The sequence below is a fragment of the Achroia grisella genome, unplaced genomic scaffold (assembly GCF_030625045.1).
Source record: "Achroia grisella isolate CSIRO2021 unplaced genomic scaffold, CSIRO_AGI_Agris_v1 utg402, whole genome shotgun sequence".
NCBI classification, from domain to species: domain Eukaryota; kingdom Metazoa; phylum Arthropoda; class Insecta; order Lepidoptera; family Pyralidae; genus Achroia; species Achroia grisella.
In genome coordinates this window covers 5,501,045-5,520,928 of record NW_026712841.1, presented here as the reverse complement: position 1 = coordinate 5,520,928, position 19,884 = coordinate 5,501,045, and the positions used below count along the sequence as shown (strand labels likewise).

The window sequence follows — 19,884 nt, the reverse complement described above, 5'->3', positions numbered from 1 at the left end:
ATTAACTTCCTTCCAAGCAATGATATTCTCCAGATCTTAAGTCACATTCTCTATTCTTTGTTGTAGGTATAACATTTTTCATCTTCATAATATTGCTCCACCGATAAGAGCGTAGCTCTTAAATTATGAATGAAATATTGTATCTGTTATTGTCCCTAGTTTTTGCGTTAGTATAGTTTTTGTGCCTATTTATAACGTGTCATTTTTGCACGCAAGCAGTTTGCGCCGAGGACTCAAACTTCCCCCTCTCACTACTCGTGTGTATGATGATAACCTCATTATACTCAGCAAAATACGACGACGTACGAGGTCAAAATTTGACAAAATATGAAATTTATACTTCTTCGATCGAAGCAAAATGTTTTAAGCCTGGCAACCCCTGTTTGAAATTGGCCGTGCTATGGTGTTGTTGTCAAACAAACAAGTATTTTTTCTGGGATAAACAGTACTATTGGCAAAAAACCCTGGTTTATTCAGGGAAAAATATTTTTAGAGAGAAGATTTTATACTCAAATTTGTCGACTGCGATTTGGACATTGTAAATTCAATGCACATTTACACCGAATGAAGATCATTAATTCTCCGATTTGTCTTTTATGCTCTAGTAACGAAAATTAAACATTAGAACATATATTTTTTGATTGCCCAGCCTTTAATTTAAACAGAATTTTGCTCATTACTAAGCTTCAAGAACTATATAAGATTATTCCGCCATCGCTTCAAGAACTATTCAAATGCACTGCAACTTTTAAACCAATTTACGACTTCATCATAGCAACTATTGGAGAATTATAAACATTTCAATTATGGACACATACATGGACTTAACACAAACTTATAATTAATGAAAAGATTTGGCGATATCGCCTTGAAGAAATTTTTGAATTTCATGGAAATACTACTGAGGATTAGGCTGTATGGTCTCGTACCTTTGCCTATCCACTTGTGGATAAAATATACCACTACTACTACAGTATTTTTTCTGTCGCTCTCTCAGCTATTTGTGATCCGTCAATCAAACGGCTGAGCTGTTTACGCGCCAATTTTATCACATTATTATTACTTTACTTGTTTACGATTATTTTTCATTCCTTTATATTCAGTTATATTATATTATATTAGTAATTTATCCTAGAAGATTTAATTTATCCTTCAAGTTATAATATAAGAATTTACAATGGCTATGCGTGATTATAGTGCAGATAAAGGTGAGCAAAAATGAGTGTGACTGCCGTCGGCTTTTACTTTCATTTTTCAATTTAATTCATGTTTGTTTTTCAGAATCGTTAAAAAATTTTTTCATCGATTTTTGTCAAACTGATGACGAAGGACATAAGAACTTTAAGTATGCAGAGCAGCTTACAAGAGTTGCCCACAGGGAACAGGTAGGTTATAATCAACGTACACAACAATAAGTATATAACATTGGCTTTGTTGTTACAAATTTAAAAAAAAATTGTAATGATACATTAAATGAATAATAATCTATGGGTGCTTTGTCTCTCTTATTTCTTTCGCCAAGTATCTATTTCACTTAAATAGACTTAAAAAAGTAAATCAATTATTGGGTACAGAGGCCTAATATACTAATATCTTTATCCTTCCTCATGAGTTTTTATGAGTGTAATGAAATAAAATGAAGGCAATTATAGTAGTATTTTATGCAATATTTCTGGTGCTCCATGATCGCTAATAATTATTGGCAACTTACTACCAAGTTGTATCAAAGTTGTTCTTCAACATGTTTGAAAAAGAATACAATCTAAGATTATTACAAATTTTAATCATACCATCAGCAAATCGTGTAATATAAGACTTTTGTAAAACTTAGCTACACAAATTTAATAGTCTGCCTACAGGCATTAAGATGTATTTTTTTAAATTTTTCATTGATATTTATTTAGACTGCCTTTGTTGTGGACTTGGATGACCTCCATGAGTCCAATGAAGAATTGGCTGAAGCAGTGAAATTGAATACTCGTCGCTACACCACCATGGTCTCTGATGTTGTGTATGAAATGTTGCCAGAATACAAACACAGAGAGGTAATTCTTAAGATTTCCTATTCAGTATTTTTAATTTGTATTTTTTTTTATTATCTACCACTCTATTGTGGCTATTATGCACAAATATACTAACATAATATATAAACTATGTCCAACTGAATAAACAGAACAAATGTTTTAAACATGTGTAGTTTGTGAAGTAAACATAAACAAACAGGCCTTATAATTTTGTTCATAATAGTTAAAACTGGTGAATCAAGGGAGAAAAGAAATCTCTTATTGAAATTGTCAGGACTCAAATATTTGGGTAGAAATGTTACTACTGGGCTATATCCAACAAAGATAGTAGAAAATATTATAACATCATTTTAACAGCCCATGTCCTAATAATTTTTAACTGTTTTGACAGGTAGCTGCTAAAGATTCTTTAGATGTGTACATTGAACATAGAATTATGTTAGAAGCACGAAATCATAGAATACCAGGAGAGATGAGAGACCCAAGGAATAGATATCCTGCAGAGCTTATCAGGCGATTGTAAGTTATTGTGCAAAAAATATTTAAATAACTTCCTCACATTTTGTATTAACCCTTCGCACTCATAATTATGTTTTAAAAAGTTAGCAAATAATGTGGAATTACTGTAATGGTTTAGATGCGATGACAAAGGTCATCATTATCATTGTATTTGTATGACCAAAATTGGTCATGCAAATGCAACAATAAAACAAGTGATGTCCTCCATGTGGGACATCAGTTGTTTTACCATTGTGCTTGTATGTCACAAGCACAATGGTAAAACAACTGATGTCCCTTGTATGGGAACATAGAAATGCGACGGTTATATGACTGATGTTCCCCATTTGGGGACATATGAGTACAAAGGGTTAAATTAGTAAACAATTTTGTTGTGTAAATTGGTATGGTAATAATAATATGGTAATAAACTTTATGGTATTATTGTAGCGAGGTGTATTTCAAGGATATGGGAACCTCCAAGTCAATTCCAATAAGAGAAGTGAAAGCTGAACATATTGGCAAACTTGTAACAGTAAAAGGTAATAAATTTTGATACACCACAGTTATTTCATACACTGATTTACATCATCTCATATACCTAATCTTTTTAGTTTAGTTTACATTTTTTATTACATTGTTTACATACATAATTTACTATTTTTTTTATTTCACATTACATTACATAGTTTAATTTTTATGACTGTAAACAGAGAGCTTGCAAAGTTGCTTTGTGGCTAGATGAAAGGGGTCAGATAGGAATGAAGGGGATACTTAGTAAGGTGGACTAATGTGGTTAATTATGTATCATATCTGATTTAAATTCCCATTTGCTAAGATGGGATTCCTCATATCATGCACATTTTATCATCCTCCACTAGTGTCCAGCCAGTGTAGGATGATAAAATATTCATGCAAGCTAGTATATTCCACATCCACAAAAAAAGGTCAGATAGATTCACCCATGTAGACGACTTTGTATAAAGTCTAGCTCTGGTATACTGCAGGTATCGTGACGCGTTGCACGGACGTGAAGCCGCTGCTAGTTGTAGCGACGTACTCGTGCAGTGCTTGCGGCGCGGAGACGTACCAGCCAGTGAGAGCGCTGCAGTTCACGCCGCCGCCAGCGTGCTCGGCCGACGAGTGTCGCCTGAACAAGACCGCCGGGCAGCTACATTTGCAGACCAGGGGCTCCAGATTTCAGAAGTTTCAGGAGTTGAAAATACAGGAACATGTTAGTATTTTAAAGTACATTTACTTTATATTATTACAGGCAGAGGAACTTCTTAGCATTCCAAGGATTTACCGCGCGGGTGTCGGGTCCATCGTGTGGCGGAGAGGAAAACTTCTTTTTCTAAAGCCAGTGCAAAATGTATAAAATTCTATTGATTTATTTGTCAATATGGCTTAATGTGGTGTCGTTATGTATGAATATGTTAATAAATTAATTTAAGAATTTGTTGTTCAATTATTATCGTTAATAAACAGTCCGATCAAGTGCCAGTGGGGCACATCCCACGGCAGCTGTCGGTGTACTGTCGCGGAGAGACGACGCGGCGCGCGCAGCCCGGCGACCACGTGGCCATCACCGGCATCTTCCTACCGCTTTTCAGCGCCGGCTTCAAGCAGATCGTTCAAGGACTGCTCTCTGATACATACCTTGAAGCTCATGTGAGTCTCTTATAAGTACTTCTTCTTTAATCTTTGTTAAATCTACTTTCGAAATACAAATTGTGTTAAATATATAAGAGTAGACACAGTACTATGCAGGAGATATATAAAATTTGGTTCGGCATATTCAGTCTTTGAGTTCTTGGCAAGAACTTAAGAATTGTTGTTCCTGAGCAGTTGATGTTTAAACTGCTTGATAAAAACAATTCTGAAGTGACCATCATATACCTATAAAGTTGTAAGTCAAGCACCAAAAATAATTGTGTTGTACTTCAGGCTTAGGATTATAGATTATGGTAGTTTATAGGAATGCCCTGTGTTCAACTGTGGACTGAAATAGGTGAAATGATAAGATAATAATGTAGCAATAAGATTTCAGCCAAACTTAAAACAATTTAGAATTGAAACCTGGATATTACATAGGGCACTGTGCTTACCACTACATAAGGAGTTGGTCCCTTGTGTGATAGATAATTATCTTGGTTATTAGCACCTTGTTTCTAGTCCAATTGTCTTTGATATTTTTGGAATGAAATAAGACAGCACAATAATTTATAAAATTTTTTGTAATTTTTTGTCAGAGTGTATCCTGTTTAAATCAAAGTGATGAGAATGAGGTTGCCGAAGCCCTTACAGAGGAAGAGTTGGCAGAGTTGGCGGAGGAAGATCTGTACTCGAGAATGGCGCAGAGTTTGGCGCCGGAGATATACGGACATGAGGATGTGAAGAAAGCTTTATTGTTGCTGCTTGTTGGCGGTGTGGACAAGTATGTATTTTTTTTATACTACGATGGTGCAAAAAAGCCATATGGCCCATCTGATAGTAAATGGCTACCATAGCCTAAGGATGCCTCGCTTTGCCGACTATTTAAAATGTATATGTTATAAACCTTGTTACATATTATTTATTAATTATTTTAGTGTATTTATGTAATATTACAAATTATCTGGAATTTACTCATTACATGATATCAGTTAAAAGAATTGATTTTAATATTGTGAACTACAATGACGAAAACAATTTAAAAATAATTGTCAAAATCAATTTATACTTGCACTTTATACTATAACTTCGTCTATTTCTATCAAATAATAATAATGCAAGGTTATGCCATAACCCATGTATATGATTTCTGATCCCCAAGCGTGTTATGGTGCATTAAGTATTCTTAATTCATTATTAAGACTACTTTTTATCATATTAATCATAATTCGTCCCTAGTTTAGGGACGAATTTGATAATTAATGAATTAAATTAAAATGCACCCTATTGTTTCGTAGGCGGCCTAACGGCATGAAAATCCGTGGTAACATCAACATCTGCTTGATGGGCGACCCCGGCGTTGCTAAGTCTCAGCTACTGAACTACATCGACCGTCTCGCGCCGCGCTCGCAGTACACCACAGGCCGCGGCTCTTCAGGCGTGGGGCTCACCGCCGCAGTCATGAAGGTATCTATGTTTTCTGACTCTCTTTGCTTTTGCGTTATTTTTAATGACATTTCTTGGTGAAACAGGAGAACAATCTTATAACTGGGTAGAATGTGAACCTCTAGGAATCTAAACAGCGTTCTTTACCCCTCTCTCTGATTTCGTGTAGGTTCTCACAAGCACAGATGGAAATAACTGAAGTCTTGTTTCAACAACAAATCAATAACTATAAATAACAAAGCAACATCTAATTTGAAACTAAGCTGAATTTTAAGATGTAGATTTGTTATACATTATATTTCCATTTGTATATATTCTGACTCTATTTCAGTATTTGAAATTGCGAAAATGTCTACTTCCTTCTTCCCTAGCCAGTCAACTAATATTTTAAATTTTTTCTTTAAAAATCCTTGTGTTTTATAGATAATGTACATTATACTAATCACTAACTAAATTTGTGTTGTCCGGTCCAGTCTCTACAACAGTAAGAGCTTCTTTTAAGGCGACGCCGTGATAAACTATTACTTCAAAATCGGGCCCCGCGCTCTGCGCACCTCATGCACCCCGATAGTTTTACGTGTCGCCGATCGACCGCCAGCGCTCGCTCGCTCTCCCCGTACCACGATATCACGAACACGCGTCCGTGTCGCAATGTAACGCGTGAATCAAGTAGACGAAGCTTCGGTCCCCAATTGAACAAAACTATTACGGAGTCTTCCTGTTTGTTTATATAATTTATATTTATGAAGGCACATTGATATTTTAGAATTTACAATACAGTGGAACTAACTACGATACGAATTAATTAAAAAGATTCTTAAAGTAAAGAATTAAATAGAAATATTGAGGTAGAGTTACATATTCCCGTGATTATAATTAACGTAAACTAGTGCTTTTATTACTATCTTTGAAAGAAATACCAAAATATAATCTTTGTGTTTTCCATATATATTGTAATTGGTAATTACGACGTTTATTTATTTGCCAACGACATTTTTTTGAAACAGCTAGATATTTTAATGTATACTACATTAACGTACTTACGTTAAATGAAATGTGAAAATATACGAAGGTTAGTTACTTTATAAAAGAGACAATAAGTCTGCGTTTCTGTGAATGATAGGTATATCAATTAAAAAATCTATATATATTATATATTTGATACAATAAACCTAAATTTAGTAATAATGTATGTGACTTTAATTTTATTTATTTGATACGCGTAGTGGACATTATTTCTTTATGTTTTAGAAAGTATATTTTTAAAAATGCGTAAGTAATTTAACATTATTACATATAATGTTAAATTACTTACGCATTTTTAAAAATATACTTTCTAAAACATAAACATAACATAACAGTAAAGTACGTAAAGATATACACTTTATGACAAAATAGTAAAACTTTTACAGTAATTTATAAATTATTATAATAAATATTAAGTTTTAATTACATGTAAAAAGGACGTAAACAATTACAACCTAATCATAAAAGATCTATTAACTTCATACAAATGAAATTATTGAATAATTATAGGTTTGAACATGATTATTTATATTTTTATGCATAATTTAATGACTATTCTGCAAACCTTCTCTATATAAACTATAAGTACGCGAAATTTCATATTCATCCGTCCGCGCTGTTTTTCGTAAAAAAGATAAAAAGTTATTACGATAAAAAGAAAAGGATAAAAAGTTGTCACGTATTAATACATACGTTTTAATAAATTTATATAATACTTTTCATTATTTCACTTTTTTATTTATTTATTTCCTTGGACCTACCAAGGAATCTTAATTTTACGGCAAAATAATAAGGGAGATGGATAGTGGACATGTTTGCCATGAGTGAGCGAGACAGATATGACGCCACTTTTACCAAAGGCAACAAAAGTAAGTAAAATAATTAAAATAAAGAAAAATCTTAACCTAGTTTAGGTTTATTTAAATAAGGATAATATTGAGGAATAAAAGTTTGAACTCGTTGTACGTGAAACGGATGCATTTCGGGTATTTGTAAAATACGATGTGCTGTGCTATTACAATAAGAAAGAACGGGAAAAAGAAAAAAAAAACGAAAAAAGAAGAAAAGTATTTTCGTTTGTGTACATACGAAAATATTTTGGTCATCTGCGACCTTTTGCAACACTTCTTCCTCGTAAGGAAAGCGAGTTCTACCTCCAGCCCGTATTTGATTCGGGAAATGGCCGCCCTCCGTGAGTGCGGCCGGTACATATAAGCAGTGATCTGGATAGCGCTCTAAATTTGGATATCTTTCACGATAAAGCCTAGCGGCAGCAATTGCATTGCATCTGCATTCCTCATAAATGAGGTGCTTGTTCGCAATTTTTTGTGAAGTAAATAACAAGGATACCAACACAAAAGTCCAATTCCAAAAGAGACAACCCAAAGTTGTCGGTATGGAATCAACAAGTTCAATTCACAAAAATCCAAGTCCAAAAAGAGAAGCCAACAACAGCGAATACGGAAAGACGCGCAGTAGGCTGAGCTGAAGCTGAAACAGAATGAGCAAAATGTACTAACTGGTGTCAGACTGGTAGCGTAGCCATTTGCTTGGTATGGCGACTGTATCTGTTTCATTCGCGCGCGTTTAAATGACGCATCTCCGTCTCACTGGGTGGCACATCTGTCTCGCTCGCTCACGACAACATGTCCACTACCCATTTCTCTTATCATTTTGACGTAAAATTAAGAACCTACTACTATAAGCTTGTGTGAATAAGAAACATTTGAACGGAGTAAAATGGGTTAGCAAAAATCGGGTTACTTGAGGTTTTTTTCTCGTTTTTTTTTAGTATGAAACTAACAAGTGTACTACAACAAGTGTACTATTGTACATTTACAATCCTGATTAAATGTCCGAACTTTTAATGGCACTTGCCAAGGCACTTTAGTACATTTTTTTAAAGGAGGGCCTTTAAAACTCGACAATTTATGAAAAAATATAGTTTAGCTAATAGTCTTAATTCTAGAAAACTTGGGGCAATTGTATCATTATTTTTTACTGTGATTCTAGAAATGTTATTTGGCTTTATGGTTCCAAAGTTTAAATGAACAAAAATAATAAAAATTAAGCACAATGACCGAATAATGGTTATAGTTTGACCAAATTTCTAAGTTTTTCTTTAATGCCCCTAATTTTCAAACTGCATGGGATAGATTTTTTTCTGATTTTTCTCATGATGGTTACAATCAATTCTCTCACTGCTTGAAATTGAGTTCTGGGACAGCCTGTATAGTATAATCGAAGCCAAATATTTCACTATTACTTTGTTTTGCTTTCCATAGCTACAAAGACAAGTGCTTACCTAGACTTACTACAGATAAAAAGTACTTATCGGGGAAAATAAAGTTGAAAATATGTCACAATTTTTTATGTGATACTCCAACATATAGTCGGACAGACAACAATGATTAATTAAATAATATTTTTGTGAAATTATTGACAATCAATAAGTTTTTTGATTACACTAAATATGTAGTAACATTGAGAAAAAAATACTTTATTTTGGATTCAATATTATATATTATTAGTATTAGTACGTATAACATTTATTCGTATAAGTAAATAAAATAGCGTAAAAAATGTAAAAAGGGTAACTAAATGATTACATTACTTTAAATAGTAAAAGAATTAAGTTACAGCAATATTTAATTTTTGTATAAATTCATAGACGACTCCACGATTTTACTTTGTTATAATGAGTCAGTCGATTTTTTCTTTGGGTGTAGGGTTGTCACTTCGCCAATCCTAATAGCCGGACAGACCATCCAGTTTGGCGGGACATATTGGTAAAACGGCCGGATACCCTACATTATTGAGGGTTTTGTGTCTCAATATCATGTAAATATTTATTACAAATAAATTACATTACATTACAAATAATTTTGTTAATTATTATTAATAAGTGTTACTTTAGGTGCGACCCGTCAAAATATTTAAAATTTAAATTGGCCCGTTGATAAAAAAGGTTGATCACCCCTGTTCTAGATAAACAGTTATCAACATTTTAAAATTCTTCTTAACGTCTAATGAAAGGTAATTGCATAAATAAGTATTATTTACCTGTACCTGTTACTTCAGCAACTAACGAAATAAAAAAACATCTAAGCAAAACAAAACTTCTTGAGTTAAGAAATAAAAAATAAAATTAGTTTTACAATAAAATAATGTAAAAGCCTACCAAACGGCGTACAAGACTATTTATTTTAGCCAGATGCCAAAAAAAGTCCCGGCAAAATCAGTGCAACCATTTCAGAGATTAGCCGGAACAAACAGACAGACAGACAGACAAAATTGGTAAAAAATGTTATTTTGGTGTATTTAACGTATTTATATTTATATGCATGTAGTAAAAAACTGTTATTTCAATATTACCAACAAACACTCCAATTTTATTTATATGTATAGATAATGGGAGTGCCCCATTTTTATTTATAAATAACTACGAAATCAAAATAATGTAAAATTTGTTTATATTTTCTTAACCATTTCTTTACATTAATACTAAAAGTTTTTTATCATTTTTAACAATTAATTGTCACTACTTTACAAATTATTACTTAGTATTACATTCGTAATATGTACAATAAATCATTACTAACTGTATTAACTTAAATACAGTAATTGTTAAATGTCAAATTAGTAACTGTCACCCGCACCATATTATAGCGTACGCTATAATATGGTGCGGGTGTATGACGAAATAATTTACGATTTGATAGCGCGCGTTCTCAGGCGAGCTCTCCGCGCTAAGCACAGGTCCGACGTTGGCAGGGGCCGGGGACTGACTGACTTGCTCTAACTCTCATACAAAACAACTTGTGAACAAGAGATTTTTTTGCGGAAAAACAGTTTATCTTGTTTAAAATAAAAACTATTGGTTATTATATACATCTGAATGGTACTATCTATGTGGGTATTTAGTATAGTGTATATTGGAAAATTCGAGTCTTAAATCAGTCTCGTTTTCTTATACGAATCAAAAATATATTTTATAAGACCAATCTTTGAGATTTTTTTCTCTGCTACAAAAGTTAATCAATCATGTAACGAGAACTGTCAATATGATGTCAAAGATCTGAAAAATGAAATACCTAAATATCAGCCCCGAATGATTTGTAATTGCTGAGAAAAGTTAAGGTATCTGAGGTCAATATTTGCAATGCGTCGCCTTAATGCCATGATCTAAATACCCTTTTTGTTTGTTAGGATCCATTCACTGGAGAGATGATGTTAGAAGGGGGAGCCCTCGTTTTAGCTGATCAGGGCGTATGCTGCATTGACGAGTTCGATAAGATGGCGGAAACTGACCGCACAGCCATACACGAGGTCATGGAGCAACAGACCATTAGTATTGCCAAGGTATCTGTCGAGATATAAGGACTAGACTGTTTTATCTATAGATTTTTTTTTATTTAATTGGAATAGCAATCAAACTGACATTCCATTTGATGGCAAGCGATAACCGTAGCTTATCTACATGACAGCACAATGGACATCACGTTATTATGTGATATCCGTGATACCAGTCTGTGTGCTTTGGTATTTCAGAACTCTAAGTGAAATGCCGTGCCTCTTATTTTGTAATTTGTCTGCTTAATCTGTATCTTGCTACCGAAACACAGCTTACAAAGCAACCTGTTTGACAACTGAAATAGGTACTGATGTATCCACAGTCTGCCTATGGTATACGAAAAAATAATTATGACGGTCCTCTTCGATTATTTGGTCTAGATCGCTGGAAAGCGTTGGATGCGAGCACCATTTGTTCATTCGATGTATTCCGGGATGAAACGACGAGTAGTTGGTGAAATAATTTTCATCCGTGGCGTGTATAACATACCTTGAAAAAGCCTTTTCATGTTAATAATTAACTCAGTTGTAGCTCATAGATATTAATTAAAAAATGAAACAAAAATATTTTAGTAAGGTATTCTATTAGTTAACTTTTACAGGCGGGAATAATGACATGTCTCAACGCTCGCGTGTCAATATTAGCTGCGGCGAATCCCGCGTATGGTAGATACAATCCGAAGCGCACCATCGAACAGAATATACAGCTACCGGCCGCTTTACTGTCGCGTTTTGATCTGCTGTGGCTCATACAGGATAAACCCAACAGGTAAAGGATTAAGCCGAATGTTAATTTATTTGCATTCGCAAGAAAATATATAAATTTAACATGTCCCTCAGTGTATATATAACACTATTTTATATTTAGCAACGTTGTAATTTTTTTTAATTAAATAATTTTGAAATGTTTTAAGTTTTATGAAACACATATGATGTATATTGAAAGTATATGAATTGATTTATTTATTTACATGGTCCATAATGAAGGTCATATAATATTCGTAGGTTCTTACATGTCCCGCCAAAATTGTAATTGGCATGTAAAACGTTAAAATGCTATAAAGTGTAAAACAGAAATAATGGTGTAATTTATTATTATTAACAAAGATATTTTTATTTTCCACTAATTTATGAATAAAGGGAACATAGCCTTGATATCTTATTAATATTAAAAACACGAAAGTTTGTGAATATGGATGGATGTTTGTTACTCTTTCACGCAAAAAATACTGAACGGATTTTGATGAAACTTTACAGTAATATAGCTCATACATCAGAATAACATATAGGCTATAAATTCCAGGCGGGTCAAATCCGCGGGCACCGCTAGTATTATCTATTATATTTTTAATTTATACGTTGATATTAAGGAAATGAATGCAGTATCATGCATCACTTTGGTTTCATGTGAATCTGAATGATACTAATTTAGATACAGTGGCCTCAATTATAACAATTGAATATTATCAAATGCCGTGTATCTGGTATTTCCCAGAAACTAACAATGTATCAACTTGTCATTCCATCTGCTATGTTTAATTGACAGTGCAACCAACGTTATCTGATTTTGTTGTCCAATTTAATTACTTTTTTTTAAAAAGTGTCATGTGTGTGGAAGTTAAATCGAGGGATCACGAACAGTACAGTTAAATATTTTGTTATTTCTTTTAACACTAAATTATTTTAATGGATGACTTGATATTGGCAATATTTTGAAATATCTAATGATTTGACATGACTGCAATGATTTAAGATTGTTGTCTTCGTTCAGAAGATTCAGAACTGTTCAGAAGATTACTCTCAAGATTCAAAATTTGAAACAAACTTTTAATTAGTTGCCTTTACATGACAAGTTCTTTTACACGCTACCAGGACAATGGGCTATTTAGCGCGGGAAAGCCAGCGTGCGCAATTGTGATTGCTTGCATTTATGTTCACTCTTTCCTGCGTTTTTGTTTCATGTCATATCACTATCTTGAAAAACTTTATTTTTTATCCGTTTAAGATTTATAAATAATATCAATAACTTTATAATTATGTCTTTACTCTAATCAGATGTTCTACACATAAAGTAATGATAATTAATTAATATAAAAAGCTAAAACAAGCACGATTGAAGACCGCAGAATGCGCAAACTGGCGGCGCGCGGGCTTTCTCGTTCTCTTTATCTACATTGTATGTAACATGTGTGTGTAACACATAATCTGCACTTTACAACCCTAACACAGCTTACAAAGCAAGCTGCTTGGTAGCTGAAATAGGCGCGACATCGACGCAGACGACTTCTTACAATCCACTTCTGGTAAATGAAAAAGTATGTTAAGAGATATAATTTTTATCATAGTATCATAGTGGCGAATATAATTTTCGTTAATCATTAAGTTTTAAATCAAGAAGACTTTCATGTTATAGTCATCATGTCTACATTTACATACACATTATTTTCTGCGTGAAAGCATCGTGAAGAGCGTAGTAAGTTACCTACATGTAAAGGCAGTTGTCTGTCGTGTCAGGGAGAAGGATCTGGAGCTGGCGAAGCACATAGCGTACGTGCATCAGCACTCTCAGCAGCCGCCGAGCTCGCGTCGCGCGCTGCCCATGCGGCTCGTACGACGCTACGTAGCGCTCACCAGACGCAAGCAGCCCGCCGTGCCCCCGCACCTCGCCGACTACATCGTTTGTGAGTATTAAAATAAATTCAAATAAAAAACATTTATTCATGTAGGACATTTTAGCCGTTTATGAAAGTAAAATTTTCTGAATCAATATTTTTTCCCTATATTAAATATTATTATACGGACTTTCATTTAATGTTAGAAATAGACACCTACTGTCTATGTCTAACATTAAATGAAAATCCCTTGCATGAACAACTGTTGCCATGCACGTTTGTCATTCAAGTAATCGTTTAATGATTAATAGGCATTGCTCAACAAATATGATTTAACAGATGTTCTAAATTTATTTTTTTTGTTTATTTATTCATCCGATACATTATGAATTGTGTAGTATAATATAATTTATAAAATAAAAATACAGAATTTCTTTATTTATTTTTATTAAATTAAGGGCAATTTTCCCTTGTTGAAATAAGGCGATGCTTGTTAAGTAACTACAAATCAGACTATGTAGGAGCATACTATTCCTGTGATATGGTTAATTTAACTGACTGATTGCAGCATCGTACGTAGAGATGCGGCGTGAAGCGCGTAACGCTCGTGACGTCACGTTTACATCGGCCAGGAATCTACTCGCGGTACTGCGACTGTCGACGGCACTAGCGCGTCTCAGGTATGTTAACTTATATTTTATTTGTTTATTAGCATGCTTATCTCGAAAGTATATACTCTATACTGACTTTCAATTCTTGCCCCTTACGTGTAGGTAGCGAACTCTGAAAAAGGGCGAGCACAATAGATCTATGTATTCATCAGAACAACAGTGTTGCAGGAGTACACAGGAGTGAGAACAGTCAGGGAAAAAGTAGAATACAGAGTAAGAGCATGTAGAGATCCTATAGGGACGCATACTCTATATATAAAATATTTATCTATATATACCTTGCAACAGTACTATGTAAGCCAATAAATTACAGAAGACTTAAAAGACATCAAATATGGTATATTATTCAGTAATTCTCCATTACTGAATAATATACCATCCTTGATGCCTTTAAAATAAATAATACACAGACAGTTTCCTCTAGAGGTTTCCACTGGAGGTACAATTCTCTCCCGTTAACAATTCCCTTATTTCACAAATTTAGTAATTTCTGACATGCACCAGAAAACTATCAATTCCAAATATTATTATTGTAGAATAGAATAGAATAGAAAATCATTTATTAAAATAAACTTAATTTAAGCACTTTTGAATAGTCATAACAAATTTTTTTATCTACCGCTCGTTCGGAAAGCCTTATCATCACACGAAGAACGAGCAAGAAACTTTAGTGTTGCTTATAAGTTGATAGCTAAAAGTTATTATAACTGTATGTATATTTCTTAATTCACTGGTAATCATAACTTATATTTTTAGGTTGTCTGATGTGGTGGAGAAGGAGGACGTGGCAGAAGCGATCCGGCTAGTGGACATGTCAAAACAATCCTTACAGCATGTCGAAGATAATGTGCAGAGGTATGGATATTTTATTGTATTTATTAGAAGGAAGGGCATTAGGAAAATGATGAAAGTATGACGCAGACGCAGTCAGCCCGTAATGTAATATTGCACCGATATATTATTTATTCAAATTAACCATAATATTATTGAATATGAATTATAGAATAAAATTATTTATTATTGCCGTAGGGGCATAAGTTCTACGGATCGAATATTCGCGATTGTACGCGATCTGGCCGGTTCGAATCAAACTGTCAAAATTGCGGACGTAATAGAGAGATGTGTCGACAAAGGATTTAAACCTGATCAAGTAAGTTATTTAAAACACTCGCATTTAAGTTTTATCTAACAATTATTATTCAACCGAAACCCGTATAAAATACCTAAAAGTTAAAAGTATTTCATAAGATTCTATATATTAAGCTTTAGAGATTACATTAGAATTTCGGTGTTTTATCTTTTAGTGGAAAGTTTAGGCAAGCAGAAAGGTCTCAGTTAAATAAAATTAACTTAATTTTTTTTTGCAAAATTGAACAGTTTTACTCTGAATACTAACTACGCTTTCTAATGTTCGTGTAAAATATGAATAAGTATAACGTTCTGTACTTATTTAATTTATTGTATTAAAGTATCAATTTGTAGATTTTTATATTTATTGTTCTTAAAATAGAACGTTATAATGGCTGTTGCATTATGTGGAATGTATGATATTTGTGCAATACAAAGCTAAAATTCTACTCATTGTTTTAAAGGTGGACGCTTGCATCGAACAGTACGAAAACTTGAATGTATGGCAAGTAAATCAAGTTCGGACGAAGATTACATTTATGTAAAATCATATTTAAGATTCTATGTGTAAGAAATAAGTACCATCAGTACCAAGTGAAGTTTTTTTCTATGAACACTTTTTTAACAGATACCATATAGTTAAGTTTCTCATTGATTAATTTGTGTTGACCTAGTAGTGTAGTAGTACATTATAAAAAACTCACTTGTGGTACAGTGTCTGTTTTAAAAGTTGAAGGTTAGTAATCTCCTTTTAGAAAACAAAAGTAATACAATTGTGCCTGATATTTACTTAAACAATTGAATTATGTGTAATGATAATTTTAATTAATAAAAATGTTTTTTTTCTAATTATATATTATTTTAATTCCACAGTAGCCATTAAACAATATATATAGGTATCTAATCTATAGTCGGTGTTTGTTCGAAAATGTGGTCCTAAATAGTGAATTTATTAAATAGACTCGTGGAGAGGCTCAGATTTTTGTAAGTAAATTGTCTAATTTACTTATTGTTTTATTATTTTATGTACAGAAATGTTAATTTTTAACATTACTGTATATAAAATAATATATTGTATATACTGCCGTCTTATGTATAAATAGGTATACAGTTGATACCTAAGGCTTAAGGATATTCACAAATATGCAGTATGATGAGAATAAAATGCATAATGCGGTATTTATAGTAAAAAAATAAATTATAATTATAAAAATTATAATAAATATATATGATTTTAATACCCTATATTGCAAACATTTCTAACACGTTTATGAATTATATTAGGATTAGTTTATAAATTAGACATATCTTCAAAGTGACGTCTTAAGAAATTGGTGAGAGATTTAGATACATAGGTTATTAGACAGCAAGCAAGCTTCACTACCCACGCAGTGTTAGTCGAAAAGGGCAACCTAGTTGATGGTTGAGTGAAATACTCGTGAAATAGTTACTCTCACTAAGAAACAAAGTGTAAATCCAAAAATGAGTTACTATCGATCATGTCGCCGTTGAAGATTGAAAAAAATATGTTAGGTCAGTTTGCCCATCATGGCCAATATCTGGTAAATTCGCCACGATCTGACTTCATGCTTATTCTATCATCTTTTACTAATGCCTCGCCAGCGTACCTATACCGTTACCTCAAGCAGGATCAACATTCCATTATCTTCCCTTAAAAAATACTATCACCTTTATTACCTAGCGTCTAAAATATAATTTCTTTATTTATTAATTTAAAACAATACAAATTGTGTCGGAGAACATAATAGTATCGTTACAGTAAATTTTCGTCTACAACAGCCTTTTATGTATAAAAATTAACAGCGTATTTTATGAAGCATTTGATCGAAAGGGGACGTTATAATTGATTAGGTTGATACGGTGGACTTGTTATTATTAGTAAGCGGTACAGCGATAAAATGGAACGTAACTGTATTACCTGCCCTCTGAAAGTCGTTTGTCGGACTATGTGTAGGCAGGCAGGAGCTAAAGATTGCCTATATAAAATATAGGCAATAATTTATATTATAACGGTCGTTTGACATCAATACATATAGATTCTAAGCTGGTAGAATATTTGTAAGTAAATTACAAATATTAGATATATATTTTATTTTTAACTATAAGTAAATGAGAAGCAGACGAAGTAGCGCGGTTTATTCATATAAATCGTTTAAAGCAACATAAAGGTGTACAAAGTTGTGTTTCATCTTACCTACATGCCGCTATACATGTCCTGAACAATATATATTTATAGGTGACATATATATTGCGTTATGTATATGTATATGTTGCGTTATAACAGTTTCTATAAACTGGAAATGGATGTAAGAGTGGATTGTGATAGGTTGTCCTTGTTGCACCTTAAAAAGTACATAAGAAAACAGAATATTTAGGGTATGTTGGTACAAAAGGCGGTCTAATCGTTTAAGTGATGTCTTTCAGACAACTTTTGGATAGAGGAGAAAAGACAAGGTGGTGCATGACTGATATTAATTTGTTATAGTTTTTTAATATGTTTTTCTTAGAAATTGTGTCTCGGTTGAAGGGTAGATAAGGCAGTGGAATTACAGAATAAGGACGAATAGTACTTAGTCGTCCGGAATGGCTACGTATGAGCTGTATAACATAATAACGTGATAACCTTGGTGATGTATTACTAACAGGCTGTTCGTCATTCCAATCACATAAAAAAAGTTCATGCAAATTTATGTTTCAACTAAATAAAATTTCCTTATATTTGATTTGGTTTTAGGACCCTCTACGCCTGCTCATCATTTTTTAATATCGCACAAAACGTTCACAAAGCCTTAGACGACGGCCGTCTGTGTAGAAAATCTACTTTCGTGTTTCGTTCGGCGTATCTCTTTAGGACTTTGAGCGTCTATATTAAAATCTTTGCTCCCTCTTATACTTATTAAGAGGGAGAGTAGGTACGTAATTGGAATACGATTATTGTGTATTACTGTAATATATTACAGGTAAATATGCCAGTTCTCTCACTTGTAATTTTGCATTACTGTAATTCCTGATGGAGTAGTCAGATGCATTATGAACTATCGCTTACTCCCTGAACATATATACATATATATAGCATATTAGCACAGTTAAGATAATATTACATAATATTAGGAAAAAAAATCCAACATGGCAGAAGGTGAGTCGTTTTTACTCAGGTTTGTTGGTTTGATATCTGTGTTTGCATAACTAGAAAATTGGAAAATCAATTTGATATATATATTTGACACAGAAATGTTAGTGTCGACCAGATTTGCACTAACGCCCTTGGGTTTAAGTCGGGGTAGTATTGAAATTTTTATATAGAATTAAATAAAGTCGCCACCGCTGTGTATACGTTTTGATCTTTTAAATTACGAAACATGATTCAAAAGGAAAGTTTATATATAAAAATATATAATAATAATATTTACAGAAACACCGACTAATTAAAAAGAATGCAATGCATCTGCTTGAAGTATAGGCGGGTCGTAAGTACTTTATATTTCCAGATCAACAATAGTTACAATATAAGGTGATACCTACATAAAATAAGGTCATGTGCCTCTAAAGGAAAGGATTACACACTTGTCTGCTTCACGTGTAAAGTTAGTCTAACGAGACCCTTTTGGGTATGGAGAGATGCGACTCGGAAGGGTCGGCTGGAGATTGCAAAAGTTCAAAGGTGAATAAGTTCGCCTGAATACGGAATGGTGCGCCGCTGTTGCCTCAGTCCGCCCTTCATAAAATGGTCTCATACCTACTCAATAAAATGATTATCCATCTTTAATTTAAAATATTGATACCTACATTTAGATACATTATAAACGACTAACATAGAAACACTATGTATAGATAAACAGCTATGTTTACTGAAAAATGTATTATATTGTAAATGTAATTAAAAGTTACCTTTATGTGATGGTCTCCAAAGATCGCCGGTTAGCTTTCTTCACGGTACAAACATTTGTATTCATGAGTAGGATTTTTTATCGATCTGGGTGTTCTATATATATTAGGAATATTCTTACGTCTTGCCAATAGAATTGAAAAAAATAAAAAAAAGAAGATTTCAACTCGACCATAGACGGTCTAGTGTTGTAAAAAGCAGTAGGTACGAATAAAAAATCTGTAATTGTACATATTGTTTCGATTAATCTAACTATTGAATGTTTAGTTTTGTTTCACTAGACTAATTATACATCATTACAAATACGATAGTACAGCTGACAAATCATAATACAAGTTTAACAGAAGATGTAAAAAATAATTTTAACATAATAGAATAAAAACACGTAATTTGTATTAATTTTGAAATAATATATACAATATTATTCTAGAATATATGTATTATTTGACATTGTTAATTATTATTGTTATTTATATTGAACATATTGAGATTATCTATTTAATTACAACAGTATTGTATTGAATACATTAATTATTTTTAATAACTAGGTTCTATGTGTATGTGTA

General features: G+C 32.8%; 1 protein-coding gene across 1 annotated transcript; it reads left to right on the top strand.

Annotated features, from left to right (window-relative positions):
* The first annotated feature begins 1,014 nt into the window (after positions 1–1,014).
* Positions 1,015–16,046, top strand: LOC131844210 (DNA replication licensing factor Mcm7). Its single transcript, XM_059193031.1, has 16 exons — positions 1,015–1,208; positions 1,282–1,385; positions 1,905–2,045; positions 2,416–2,543; positions 2,973–3,064; positions 3,530–3,756; positions 4,011–4,193; positions 4,775–4,959; positions 5,474–5,642; positions 10,857–11,009; positions 11,603–11,769; positions 13,515–13,681; positions 14,181–14,292; positions 15,040–15,138; positions 15,313–15,433; positions 15,876–16,046. The coding sequence occupies exons 1-16, from the start codon at positions 1,178–1,180 to the stop codon at positions 15,954–15,956; spliced, it is 2,160 nt and encodes a 719-aa protein (XP_059049014.1). The 5' UTR covers positions 1,015–1,177; the 3' UTR covers positions 15,957–16,046.
* Positions 16,047–19,884: the final 3,838 nt, after the last annotated feature.

Excerpts from the sequence above, each read along its gene's own strand:
- LOC131844210 (XM_059193031.1), top strand. The coding sequence starts at position 1,178 with ATGGCTATGCGTGATTATAGTGCAGATAAAG. Across the intron at positions 2,544-2,972 it reads GCAGAGCTTATCAGGCGATT|CGAGGTGTATTTCAAGGATA; the intron begins GTAAGTTATTGT and ends GTATTATTGTAG. Across the intron at positions 4,194-4,774 it reads ATACATACCTTGAAGCTCAT|AGTGTATCCTGTTTAAATCA; the intron begins GTGAGTCTCTTA and ends ATTTTTTGTCAG.